The 14,822-nt window shown below is 37.5% G+C and overlaps 1 protein-coding gene across 1 annotated transcript in view; it reads right to left on the bottom strand.

Moving 5' to 3' along the window:
* Positions 1 to 14,822, bottom strand: part of SLO2 (slowpoke 2) — a 226,691-nt gene that overhangs the window by 103,066 nt on the left and 108,803 nt on the right. The window contains exon 9 of the mRNA XM_074178939.1: positions 2,569 to 2,786. Within this exon, the coding sequence (XP_074035040.1) occupies positions 2,569 to 2,786 (218 nt within the window). The remainder of the gene's footprint in view (positions 1 to 2,568; positions 2,787 to 14,822) is intronic.

The raw sequence follows: 14,822 nt of genomic DNA, 5'->3' as shown, positions 1-14,822 counted from the left end.
GTGATTGTGCTGAGTTTTGAACATAAAGTGGTAATAAGGTTTTTCCATGATAGTTTCCTATCAAGCACCACACCTAAGAACTTCATACTATCTTTGCTTTCTATCTATTTTCCATTGACTGTTATCAGGATTCACATTTTTTGGTAAGAATCGAATATGATAGGTCTTAGCGGTGTTTAGTGCTGATCCATTTTTACTACAATAGTCACTAATTTCCTTTGATGCCTTATTACCATTCTTTACTAGTTGTTCATAATTTGTTCTGAACATTGAAATATTCGTATCATCTGCATAGAGAGTGATTTGATCTGCAGCAACACAGGGGGGTGGGGGGTTTTATGTCGCTCGTGAATATTAATAAGAGAAGAGGCCCCAAAATGGAGCCTTGTGGTACACCTTTATGATAACTTTTTCATGTCTTGAATTTTATGGAATCTCATACTTCAGTTTGTTTTCGATTGTCCAAGTAAGAAGTTGCCCAGTCTAGAGCAACACCACGAACTCCTATAGCTTCTAGTTTGAGTCTTAATAAGTTATGGTCTGTAGTATCAAATGCCTGGCTTAGATCATAGAATAGGCCAATGCCATTTTTTTCTTTAGTTTACTGCTCTACATATTAATTCCAACCAGTCATAAATTACAGTATTAGTTGATTTATTTTTTCGAAATCCGTTCTGAATGGATGGCATTAGTTGAGAGTTCTCCAAATAAGCTGTCAATCGTGTGGAGTATAATGTCTCAAAAACTTTTGCAGTTTGATTTTGTATGCAAACATATCTATAATTTTTCATTTCTTTTATAGGACCTTCATTCTTATAAACTGGAATGCATTCAGACTCTTTGATGGTAGGAAATATTCCAGACGTGAATGAATCATTTATTAGTTCACCTAATGGCTTATTAAATAAACTTATTAATAAACCCTGCTAATTAGTTCACCTAATTAGCAGGGTTTATTGGCAAATATAGCTTCAGTAGTACCAGGAAATATATTGTTCATAAGCAGGAAGCACCTTCGCATTTTTTCCTCAATGCTGGTGGATACTCGTATTTCATTCAAACTTTGGCTCAAAAGTGGATAGGGCATGGGGAACCTTACTCAACTTTGGCTACGGTGTCACTGTTTTTTGGGTTCGAAGGCCGTACTTTTGATTTTTTTTCCTGACGCTTCGCTTGCGCTTCTTCAGAGGTTTATACATCCTGGAATAATATCCAATGTCATCCGATTGAGTCATGGGTTGCAGTGTTTATGCAGTCTGATAAATGAAATCATAACGAAAACGTTAGAGATGAGAGTGTGGTTTTTGAAAGAATATGAGAAGTTGCAAATCCCTTCCCAAACGTCAAAGTTCTTCATTCCCAACGTAATGATATATGAATATTTGATATTTGAAGTAAAACAGAATTCTATCACCAGACCGATCTTGATTGGCAGAAATGTTTTTTTTTTCTTGATGACCTTTTCAGCTCTGTATTTCTCTTTGAATTAAGCCTATCGTATCGCATTTTGACAATGCACAAGTAGTTTTTCATATTATTCGCTGCCATTGATATGTGGAAATGTCTTGAGAAAACGAATCATATGTACCTGTAATGTCAACTGCAACATCCCCGGAATTTGCACTATGTACGGCAATCGATGAGAAGAAGAAATCTTTCTCTTGAAGATGATCACTTGGTGATCGAAACACGTGTCGAGGTGTTTAACGGTTTAACGGTTTAACGGTTGTGTTGGGGAGGAAACTACACTAATTTTTTACCCCACTAAGTAATTTGAACGAATTATTTGAAAGTTATGACGATAAAATTATATTAACGTACATCGAAACCTAGAATCTTGAAATATGCAGGTTGGTTCTTTGTGTAGCGTAAATGAGCATCAAGAAAGGGGATCTAGAATTTTCATCTGAAACTTTAGGTTGACAAACAAATATTGTAAGTATCTGTTATGGAAGCCAATGAATAAGGAAAGATGAAAGATAGAGGATAGGTTGAATTCTAGTGAATCTGCTTATTTTAGCGGTACCAAATAATCTACTATAGCCTTTTTGCGTGCGAATATAATCGGGAAGAACCAAAATACTTTTTTTTTGTTTCCAGAAACTTCTTTAAATTGGAAATCGGAAATAGTTCATTTTTATGCAGGGTACCGTTCGACTTCGATTTTTAAATTTCGAATGCAAATATGTATTTACGACAGCAACTTTTTGATCTACGATGCATGTATACCTGATGATATTGAGAGTTTCAGATACGTAGTGACCATTAAATGAATTTTATTTAATTATTGTGCTCCTTCATTGCAAACCTATTTCAAACATAATTGAAATATGACCGAGAATCAAACGGGTTTACTAGCTTGGTGCCTGATATGACTTCCAAATACACTTGACTATGGAATCCAGATAATTTATTTTTTGGTAAATGTTATGAGATAAATCATGTTCATCCTTGAGTATGATAAATTGTCGATAATGAGCATTAGCAAGAACTGCAAATTGTTGTTTTTTCCTATTGATAAATTTTGTCACTTGACATGAACTAGTGGAAATTATCTATTTCACTTACTGTCCTCTAGATGTGTGTAAAAGCAACGTCACCAGTGTGGATGCACCTGGACAAGTGCAATTATTAGCTAACAGGGCGTACTTGAATTCGTCTTCGCATACTACGTATTCAGCAAACTTAACATGGAGTTTATTTTCTGGCCTGAAAATTTGAACGTATTGAGCTACGGCTGGGGCGAAGTCTTTCACAGCCCATGACCGAAGAATGGTGTGCTCGTCCTGAAATGAAAAATAATTGATGAAGTAGGAATACGCAATATATGATGATAATAATGAGTAAGCTATTGCGCTTACTCAGAGCACATAATTCTCGGACCCGATGATCACTTATCCCGCGGTGTGGGGACTAATCGTTGGTGAATAATGCTAGCGCGCCCATCTGAATGTATCAGAGCTTCGGGAAATAGGGCCTGACTGGCACAAACTTAGATTAATATTTATAATGATAATAATAATGAGTCTGATGTAGTTCTTCTCGACCACCAGAGCGAGACGATATTTGTTATGGAGTTTTCAGCTCCGATTTGACGAATATAGTACGAAAAGAGGAGGAGAAACGGATGAAATATCGAAATTTTCATTTGGAACCCCACAGACTCTATCCAGACCATTCTGTCAAGGTGGTTGTTTCGATTATCGGTGTCCTTGGTAGAATGATGTCCTCTCTACTCTCGTATCTCAAAATCATGCCAGCTTGCCGCACTCAGGCAAAAATCTTAGCCGGATAAATGCAGAAGGCTGTCATTCTTGGCTTACTGCACTTGCTCAGGGCATATGACTTTCGGACCCAAGGATTATTTATCCCGCAAATTTATCAGCGCAACTTTGAGTAAAAAATGATAAGGAAAATATAGTATTTATTGTTATCAGTCATAATACTGAGTGCTACAGTGTTATAAGGTTCGTTCCAACCTTGAGTCACAAACAGATTTCCAACTGTTTGTAAATCGTTGTCAACGCGCATGTCTGGTAAATATTGGTTTCTGATTAATTTGAAATTTCTGATTGGAACAGATGATAGTTCAACTGAAGTTTGGCATGGAATTTCAACATAACCTTTAAAAATAATTTGGGAAAGAAAGTTTTTGGCTTTCTACTACTCCATCTTAATACAAAAAAAGGGGATGAGGGAATCTTCCAAAGAAAGGAAGGAAGTAATCAATTTGAAAATAAGTAACTCTATACATGGATGTGTAGATCATGCAAAGAAGTAACTTTCAAACACAAACTGAAAGAATGTCCTCCTGAAACAGCTACTTTCATATAAACATTGAATTACACGAAAGAAAAAAATTTTTTTTCGAAACAAATACTTCTATATGAACACTGAATTATACAGAAGATACTTTTCTCTACTCAGTTTGTATTTCAAACATTCCACAACGAATGTCACTCCTAAAAATATAACCCCTTCAATTCTTTAAAAATAAATCTAATCAAGTGTATTTCTGGAGAGTAAAAGAAGGTTGCAGTATTTTATATCTCTATTCTATTTACTTATCAACATGGAACTGGGAGGTCACCGCAGTAATTAATTTGTGTAATTGAAGATGTTCATATTATAGGTTCACTTAAAGAAATCCCAATTTTTCCTGCGCCAGCAAATACATAATTTATTTTAGTACAATTTTTGCAGGTTATGTTGTTTGTAAGTTGCATGAACATAAAACAGAAACAGTAATACGGAATACGCATGCGTCAGATTGATGGTTAGAAGATAATCCTCAAACCATTCTGATAGATTTCGAACAGGTTTGAATCTTGGATGGAACAGAAAACTGATAGTTTACTAATGGTTGGAAACTCACGTTGGAACGCAATCACATTACTGCGCAGAATCCTGACTGTCAGAAACTGTTTCTGACGCTGGTTGGAACGAACCTATAGAGTAGATTCGTATTGAAAACAAAGGTTCTCGTGATGGAGAATCACAAGAGTTGCTATTTCACTCAACCCTACTGAACCTGCATTTTATTTTAACATATTTTTCATAAAATTGGAATTTATCGTATCAACCGATCTACTGAAATCCAATAAAATCAACACTGTGTACTGTTTGTTATTTGTGGTCAAGATGATGTCATCAACAATGGAGAGCAATTGTGTAGCTATATTGTTTTTGGAATCCTGATTGTATAAGAAGTATACTATAACACTCTGTCAGGAGATCCTTCAATTGCATTTCCATTGCCCTCGCTATAACTTTCCATATAGTTGGTAATATGTTTATTGCACGTAAATCTTTGAATTCTTTTGGAATTTGCATTTTCAGAATAACTTTCACAACTACACTCTTCCATTAAATGAAATTATATGAGGTACTATGTAAATCATTAACTTCATAAAATTTGAAATCGAAATAAACAAGTGACGAATTCTTCAGTCGAAACCTTTGGGTTAAATGGTTTAAAAAATATTGGTAACACTTGTTTCATGAACAGCGTAATTCAATGTTTATCAAATACGAGATGGTTATTGGAATATTTCAAAAAGGATGAATTCATGAAAGATATCAATCCTAGTATTTCTATTATGAAGGGTGCTTTAATCAAATCGTTTGCAGAAATCATCAAGGAGTTGTGGTCAGAAGATTCATTTGATGAAGTAGTAAATACAGCCTCCTTAAAAAATCAGATTCAAAGTTTTGCTCCTCGATTCATGGGTAATTCCCATCAAGACGCCCAGGAGTTTCTCCGTTATCTTTTAGAGGGATCACATGAAGAGGTTAATTCAATTAATGAGAAACCTAAACCAATCTCATCGGAGATTTTCGACAAATTGAGCGACAGCGGAAATGCACAAGTGTCATGGCTCACATATTTGAGGATGCATAACTCTAAGATTGTAGATAATTTCGTTGGCCAATTGAAATCCACGTTGAAATGCACACACTGTGGACACTCATCAGTAACATTTGATCCTTTCTGGGATTTGTCTCTCTCGATACCACAAATAACCGACCAATTGAGTTTGTGGCAATGCTTGGATTCGTTTACAAGAGAAAAAACTTTCGATGGAATTGAAAAACCGACGTGTTCGAAATGCAAGGAATGGAGAAAATGCACAAAGTCCCTATCAATACACAAGTTTCCCTATATTTTAGTAATACATTTAAAAAGATTCTCTTCAACCGAAAGTAGAGGCAAATTGAATGATGTCATCGAATTTTCTCTAGAAGGATTGGATATGGACAATTTTGCAGCAGAAAATGTGGCTACTCGTTATAATCTATATGCACTTTTGAATCACAGTGGGACTACTAACAGAGTACATTATACAGTATACTGCAGACACCCGTATACTGGCGCGTGGCACAAATACAACGATTCACACGTGTCTCCAATTTCACCAAAGTCGCTTGTGAGTGGAGAAGCATACGTCCTCTTTTATGTAAAGGATGGAACAAAATCGCACCCTTGAAATAACCGAGAGAAAGTTTCTTTGTGCAATTATTATTTATTTTTTGTTAATTTCTTACATAGTGAAATACTAGTTTTATAATTCAATTTTCATAAACGTTTTGTAATATATTTAGTTCACTATCATTATAGAAATGTCACAATTCTGTGGAAGGTTCATCATGCGGAATTGAATCGTTGATATTAATCATTTATATCACCTGAATTTTTTATTTCAGTACAAAGATTAATATTACTTTTTTCCATTTACAAATTTATGCTACTTTTTCCACTTACCTATCTCTCTTGAAAAAGCTTAGTTTGTTAAATTTCGCATTTATCGATAAGACTGTGAATGAACTTTCGATTTTTTTTTTTTATTTTTCAGGGCCGTATCTCTCTTCGACATGATTAACTCAATTGTTTCGTTCAACCACGGAGCCCTTGCCTCAGTTACTCGAGAGGTTTTCAATGTAATGTGCTTATCAAACAAATCATTCAGGCTGTTCACTTGATATGATACTTCTTCTTCGATATTTCCTTGATCATATATACGAAATAACGCAGTATTGAATAGATTTCTTTCGAAAGCTTCTTCATTGAGATTTATGAAACATCTATATGTACATGAATTTTTACTATACTGTAACGAATCCGAAGTCGGCCCTGACCGATATCTCAGCCAGCACACACATGACTCACCGCGAGCCGCTGCGAAACGTACAGATAAGTGCCGAAATGACTAGAAAGATCTGGAGTGATCGTTGCCGATATAAATACCGGCTTTCCGTCCCGAGAAGGCAGAACTCACGAAAACCCGTTAGTTAGGGAAGCCACAGATTATGCTGTAGACGACCCCTCCCGATATAGAAGGCCCCGACACTCTGTCGAATGAGGCCCTCATGTCCCCCGTTAAAGGATGAATAACTTTTTCATCCATCCCACCCCAGCCAGGTAGGGGTATCCCGTGAAGGGCGGCACTGATGTCTAAGGACTTCATGCCGTCATCCATCAGTCATGTACCCATTGGTCCATCTCAAGGCCAATGATCAGCCGAAAGGGTAGGGGAGCTGGTCTCCAAATCCTGAATGAAATGAAGATGATCGTCAAGAAGGCAGTCTGTATTCAGGAAACGAATCGTGCGTTTAAATGAAGAAATCGAACAGTGAAGATTACGGTGAATTTGACTATAAAACTTTCGCGCAGATAGACTGGTGATTCGTTGTGTTTCACAAAGTGGACAGTATCGGACTACGGAAACATAACTGATAGGCCTTTCTCGCGAAAAATAGACTTGTAAAAATAAATAAGTGTTTCGAACTCGATTAAAATAAGTGTGCGTATTCAGTTTTGTGAAAAATAGACAATAAAACACAAAATGTGTTCAAAGAAAGTGCGCCAGTACTCCAGAAGAGACTGTGGGATAACTTGCTGGAATCGGGAGAAGATCTCGAAACATATTTGTTCGAAGTTTCTGGGGGTGATTTGATTTTAATAATGAGCAAACTCGATGAGGAACGAATAGTTTGAAGAAAGAACTTCTAGAAAATGTAGAAGGCTTGAAGAAAGAGCTTAGTTGTGTGGTGAGCCTACAGCCTACTCGAAGAAAGGATAGGAACCATCGCTACAGAGATAGACAAAATCAGGAAGAGAATGAACACAGAAGTAGAGGAAATCAAAAGCGGAGTTCAGGCAGAAATCAGCGAGATAAAAGGAACAATTAGCAAATTGCAAAACCAAATTGCTAATTCTGCCCAACCCACAGAAACGGTTACCGAAAACTCAATTCTAGAACTGAAAGATGTCAAAGTCAGTTCTGAACCACAAAAGCTCTTCATGAAGCCGCCCCAGTTCGACGGAAAAACTCTTTGGGCAAATTATCGCCGACAATTTGAAGCTGCAGCCAGAGCGAATGTATGGAATGTAGGAGAAAAGGCGGCAGCATTAACATTGGCGTTGCGTGGAGAAGCAACGAATATTCTGCAAACCCTCACTGCCCAGGAACAGAAAGACTATGACCAACTTGTAAAGCATCTTGAGCTGCTGTATGGACAGGCCCACCTAGAGCACGTTTACCTTTCACAGCTGAAAAACCGCTGCCAGAAATCAGGAGAATCCCTACAGGAGTTTGAAGCCGACATAGCTCGATTGGTTCGTCTGGCAAATCCTGCTACACCAGAAAATGTAATGGAGCGGTTACCAGTTCAGGCATTCTTGGATGGACTTCGCGACCAAGAAATGAGGCAGGCCTTGACGCTAGCTCATCCCAAACATCTCGTGGATGCACTGGCAAGCGCTCTGGAGTTTCGAGGACGATGCAATCATTGAAATGAACATCATGAATTCCAGACGGTTCGAGCTGAATTTCAAGATGGTATGCTACGTGTTGGCGGAGAAGAGATGGTGCTTCATAGAAGAAGCGAAGAGACAATCAGGGTCCTGTTGGCTGAAGACGTGTGCGTACCTGAAAGGGCTGAAACCATCCTGGAGGCTCGCTTGGACGGAAGTGCGAGCAGCGGCAAGGTGGTAATGTTCGAGCCCAAGATATACGATGAGAAAGTTGGGCGAAGAATCGCACTGGGGAAGACTCTGTTGCGTGTTGATGAAGTTGTGCCGGTCAGGGCTCACATTGCCGACGAGCAATGTGAGCAGTCATCGGGGCATGGTGTAGGGAACTAAGCAGCTCTTTGTAGAACTACAGTTGTAGACAACTGGAAGGATAATAAGATCAAGGAAGACCAAGAGAAAGACCCAGATCTTGATTTAGTAATCGGATAGAAAAAAAGTAATCGAAGACCATCGTGGCAGGAGGTCAGGTTATTCGCCAGCGGTTAACTCGAACGGACAGAAGGTCTTACATGGGGTAACTCAAGAAGAGCCACGAGACCTTTTCAAGGTTCCAGTTGATTACACACCAGCACACTGCATGGAAGAGGATCTCCAAATGTCCAAGGGTATCGCAGTGGTATTCAACAAGATATTCGGTCAGCTCCAAACATTACGAGAACAGAATCCTGAAGTCGAAGGAGTGCTACAATTGCAGAAGGGTTAGAAAAACATCTTCTACTTGGTGACCAAAAAGCATTCTCGAGACAAACCGTCCTATGAAGATGTCTGGAGGAGTCTTACTAGACTGAAGGACACGATGCTCGACCAGAATCTCGTGGACTTGGCAATCCCGAAATTAGCCTCTGGACTCCACAGGCTGGACTGGAGAATTGTGAGAAGCATGTTGGAAACGATCTTCAGATCCAGCGACATCAAGATTTTGGTGTGCGGTAACCATCTTCCACGACCGAGCATGAAGACTGTAGAGTGTTACTTCCATCGAACTTCACAATGCAGATATGGGGAGTCCTGCAGGTATCGACACACGCCAAGGATGACATTTCGGGCGGAACGTCTTTAAAAAGGGGGCAATGTAACGAATCTGAAGCCGGCCCTGACCGATATCTCAGCCAGCAAGCACATGACTCACTGCGAGCCCCTGCAAAAAGTATAGATGAGTGCCAAAACGACTAAAGAGATCTGGAGTGATCGTTGCCAATATAAAAATCGGCTTTTCGTCCCGAGAAGGCAGTCTGTATTCAGAAAGCGAAATGTGCATTCAAATAAAGAATTCGAACAGTGAAGATGAATTAAGCGTTAGTTGCTAAGTGTGGAATATAAATCAGTTGTGATAGTGAAATATTGTTAAAAGTAAATTCGTTCAAGACAGTTAATTCTTTAATTTGTTACAATACACTTTGCAATCTGTACAACTGAATGAACTGCGTTGGCACTTGATTTGACCCCTGCCTCTTCCAAAGGCTGTTTTGAAACTATAACATAATCAATTTGTGTAACCGATGTTGAAGTGATTTTCAATGAAACATATATAACTTGCTGTAGCTCCGAAGAATCAATAATTGAAGAAAACTTATAGAATTATTCTAATAGTCAAAAAAATTAATATTGAAATCTCTTATACAAATTAGGTTTGAAATTAGACTGTCCTCAAATTCCTCCAGACACAACTTTGTATTTTGTTCAGGGGGTTCACAGCAATTTCTCTGTTTTACAATTGAACCTTTAACCAATTTTGTTCCCAAACATGTTCTTGTCTACTTGCAATAACCTCATACTGACGTGGTTCGCTTTTGATATGAATACACAAACCCCTTTCATTTCTATAACGATCTGTCAAAGTAATCAATATCCATTAATTTTCAACTGATCGACAGTTACCCAGGATTTTTAAACAGGTATCACATATTGAAAATATATTAAAATTATTTTCCGCAATGAGCTGATTGATTTCAGAAAGAGACGGTAACAAGGATCTCGCATTGAAGCATCCCACTCTCAATAAATAAATATGTTTTATGAATGAAAAGTAGCCCCGATATAGGTTGATTTGATGAAAAACTAACTGAATGAAAAAGAAGATGAATAAATACTGTTTCTAAGGTACGATTCATACAGAATAAAATTGAAAAACTGAACCGAGATGGGTTGAAACTAACTGCACGTTCAATATTTGAAAAATATATTTCACAATCGATATCTGATTCCAGGATTGATAAATGGTTTTGCCGATGAAATACAGTCATCAACCAAGATAATGAATGCATTCTCCTAAAATTGTATATGTGGTTTTCTAAAATTCAGTGATACACATGAGGACGAATCGGCCTGTATTTCCCGTCATCAGAAGTCTCTCATCTCAAATTATCCGATAAGCCAGATATCCTTCTGATGGAATTGTTTGTCATCCCTATTACAACCACTCGGGGCTAATTTGAATGATGTCAGTATGTCAGAAACTTGTGGTTATCGGATTGAATTAAATTATCCTCTCCGTGTTCGGAATTTCAATGAACAATGGCATTGGGCCAGAAGTATTCAAAACACTTCGTCGAATACGAAGAAATAAAACAGTCTTCAGTAAAACGAAAAGCACAAAGGATGGAAAAAATGTTTTGGTTCCTTTGTATTATACAGGGTGTAACATAAGTACGTTAAAATATTCAAGTGACGTGTATTTCATCAGTTCGGACTTCCATTGTCTAATATAATATAAATTGATTTAAAATCCCTGAAAAAAATAAAAGATTAACCGAAAATAACAATTTTATTAAAACGAAAAAACTGAAATTACAAGGAAATAACATCCAAGCTACAACCAGAAAATAAAAATTGAAATATTAATAAAAGCTGAGAGTTGAAAAATATTATTAACAAAAATGAAAAATAATATAAAAATTAAAAGATTCCAAACCAAGTTAAGTTACGACGTTTCGATTGTTAGTATCCACAATCGTCTTTGGGTGATAACTGGACTTATTCCTCCGAGATCTGACTATTTATAGGTCATTCGGGTGCTTTCACCTTTCAACTATCCCCTCTTTCCTCTTTCTGCTTCATTGGTTTTAACGGGAGATGACCGTTTGACGGGAGTTGGTCAACCACCTTCAAACAAACATTCAAGTGACGTATTCCCGAGACAATTTTAACAAAAAAGTCTTTATGAATTTGTTTCCGAAAATACTTCGTTTCGGAGATACGGGATGTTGAAATTGAATTTTTTTGTTCGCTTTTTGAAAATAACTCTTGCAAAAAATAAGTTATTTGCACGAAATTCGGTACACGTGCGAAATCATAATTTCGTATCGATTTTCGTATAACATCAAGAGGGCGCTGCTACATTTCGAAGTTTGTGAAAAAAACAATTTGGAGAAGTACTATGTTATTTATTAGGAAAATAAACATGAAAAAATTGAACGAAGCAACTATTACAACAACTGTTCAAAGTGACGACCTCCAACAGTAATACAAGCTTCTGCTCTCCTTATCAAAGAATTCCACACCCGTTGAAAAATGCCCGGAGTGTTTCTTATCGTTACGCAGCAAGCTATGATGCGATACCTCAACATTTCCTTGTTTTCAATGGGGCTAGCATAAACTAGTGATTTTAGGTGTCCCCAAAAAAAAATTGAGGGATTGAGGTCCGGTGACCTCGGTGGCCAATGCTCAGTGCCTCCTCTTCTTATCCATCGTTGCGGATATGCTACGTCTGAAAAATTTTTTGCTATCACACCAAAATGACTAGGAGCTCCATGGTGCATAAACCAAGAGTGATTTCGGAGACCAATGGGAACATCTTCCATAAGTTGGGGAAGCTGGTGTTCCAAAAAATCCAGGTAAGCATCTCTATTCAAACGTAAGGGGAGAAAAAAGGGCCGAATCAAATAATCCCCAATCATGCCTACCCACACATAACGATAAAAATAAAATAAAAACTACAATGAAAATTAATTAGCGCTCCGGGGCGACTTCGTTGATTCCAGCTGCAGGAAAAGCCAGAAAAACCTGCAGCACCACATCATTTGAAGATCTTGATCAAACAATGTCCTCTCTCTTATAAAACAAAATGTAATGAGGCTCCAATACATTCAATGCATCGCCAGAACACTTCGTGACACGTTATTGCAGAAATTTCATCCTCTGAATCCACATTTATTTATCTTCCAATTCCATCGAAATTCAACAGATTTCTTCCCTTTGTATAGAATCAAAATATTTTTCAGACGAATACTTTCTTTATCCCTGCTGATATTTGACACCTTGGAAAGCTTAATGTAAATGGAACTTTTATGTTCGAGTTTTATTTTGGTAAAACTTTTTGGAGGTATCTGGGAATAATTTACAATTTTCACACATTTAGAAACATGCTGAACGGAAAGGATATCACATTTTGTTATGGAATGGAAATTCAAGTAGGTACCTACTTATTTGATATCGATTTCATGAAAGACTGCAGAAACCTACATTTTCATTTCATTTTTATAGATGCAGTAAAGTCGTAATTATGGTGATGTATATCGAAGAGAGGGTGAATTATAATCCTTTTACAGCGGCCATAAATATTCAAATTATCTTTCAACTAGATTGACCTTTGGATTGAATCAAAGTGGTGCTTGATAGCTCTCTTATAACACTGAGAAACACAAGAAACCATTTCATTGATTTTTGTCAGAGTAATTCTCAGATTCATGCAAAAGTTTCATGTCGGATGAGATATATCAATATAATATACGCGGTATGTTAAAAAATTAAGTGGATTTCAATTTATTTCAAAAAATGTTTACCTTTTCATCAATTTTCATCTTATACCTTCCACGTCCCTCTAAAATATAAAACAATTGTGCCAGCGATTTTTATAGCAGTTCTGATAAGGTAGGTGACCCAAATAAAGCTATGGTCCTAATAAGGCCAACACCTTTTATTTCTGAAAGTACTAACACTGGACAAATGAGCGCAGCACCAGTCAATAAGCTGTAGTTGAGGACAAAGTTGTAGTAGTTTCAAGTTTCTAAGCTATATGCGCCACCTTCAGTCACATGTTGCTTCAGATCAAGATTGAAGATTATAACTCCAGGTAAGTTTTAATTTTTGAACTAACGGCCAGTGCGGGGCCTTATTGGGGCCAGCTCTGACCTTGTTAGGGAAATGGCTTCATACAAATTTTATTATCTTAATTGACCTTTGAACGTTGTGATTATGTAGAACTGTCTCACTTTTTATAAATGACAGCTCATTACTATGATAAATCGATAAATTGCACTGAGCTAACGATTTTTGTTCATATGTTTCAGAAAAGATGAAGCCGAATGCAGTTGAGAGAAAACGACTTGAATGGACCGAAGAGCAAATGGAGCAGGCGTTGAATGCTGTTGGAATCGGAATGTCTGCCAACCAGGCTTCACAGGAGTTCCAGATCCTTAGTATGAACCTTACGAAACCGTTTGCCAACAGGTGTAGCAACTAGGAAATTGGGTAGAAATACGATTTTATCATCTGATCAAGAAACCAAACTTTGCTCAAGAATCTTTCGTCTTGCTGACGTTGAAATGTCTATTACTAGCAAGACCATTGGAAGAGGTGTATTTTCTTTCTGTGAGGAAAACAATATTCCACATACTTTCAACCCAATCAAACAAAAAGCTGAGCGTAAGTGGTTAATACTATTTTTGGGTCGCCACCCTGATGGCTAGGCGTAAAACACAAAATTTGAATTCAGCAAACGCGAGTAAATTTAACAAAGTGATGGTCACTGATTACTTTAACAAATTGAAGGTAGTCATGGAGGAATTGGATGTTGGCGAAAAGCCTCGGAATATTTACAACATTGATGAAAAGGGCTGCCGTATGACACTGCACTAGCAACAGGAAGTTTTTGCCAAAAAGAGACGAAGGGAGTGCATGAAGTAGCACCTGAGCACGATAAAAACGTGACAACCGTATTGTGTATCAGTGCTAGTGGTCAGTACATACCACCAATGATATCATTTGAGGGTCATAGGCTCAAACCAGAATGGAAAGAAAATCTTCCTCCTGGAACCAAGGTAGTTATGACACCTAAAGGAAGTATGACACACGATGTTTTTTTGAAGTGAATCGAACAATTTCAACAGTTTCGAGTTGGAGGTGAAAATATTTTGTTCATTTTTGATGGTGTTAAGTCTCATTCACATGCAAACATCGTTAAAGCTGCTGAAAGGTACGATATTAATCTTTTTCGTCTGCCAAGCAATACAACCCACGAGTTACAGACTATAAATGAGTCTGTTATCAAATATTTGGAATCGTTTCCTGGCGATGAGGTTCTTCGTTCTTGGATGAATGATGCTGAACGCTTGATAAGACGCAGTCTTTGGACGAATATTTTCCAAGTTTGGGCTGAGGCTATGACATTAGGAAATATTATCTCCGGATTCAGAGCTACGGGAATTTATCTTTTCAATTCATCAGTGATTCCGGAGAGCGCTCATGCATCTTCATGACTAACCTAGCTTGAAAATCCCAATAATGAAAA

Source organism: Leptinotarsa decemlineata, unplaced genomic scaffold, assembly GCF_025532065.1.
Source record: "Leptinotarsa decemlineata unplaced genomic scaffold, Ldec_3_MD MMD2_tig00004307_RagTag_RagTag, whole genome shotgun sequence".
Lineage (NCBI taxonomy): Eukaryota > Metazoa > Arthropoda > Insecta > Coleoptera > Chrysomelidae > Leptinotarsa > Leptinotarsa decemlineata.
The sequence above is the reverse complement of the archived record's forward strand: the minus strand, read 5'-3'. Positions and strand labels throughout refer to the sequence as shown.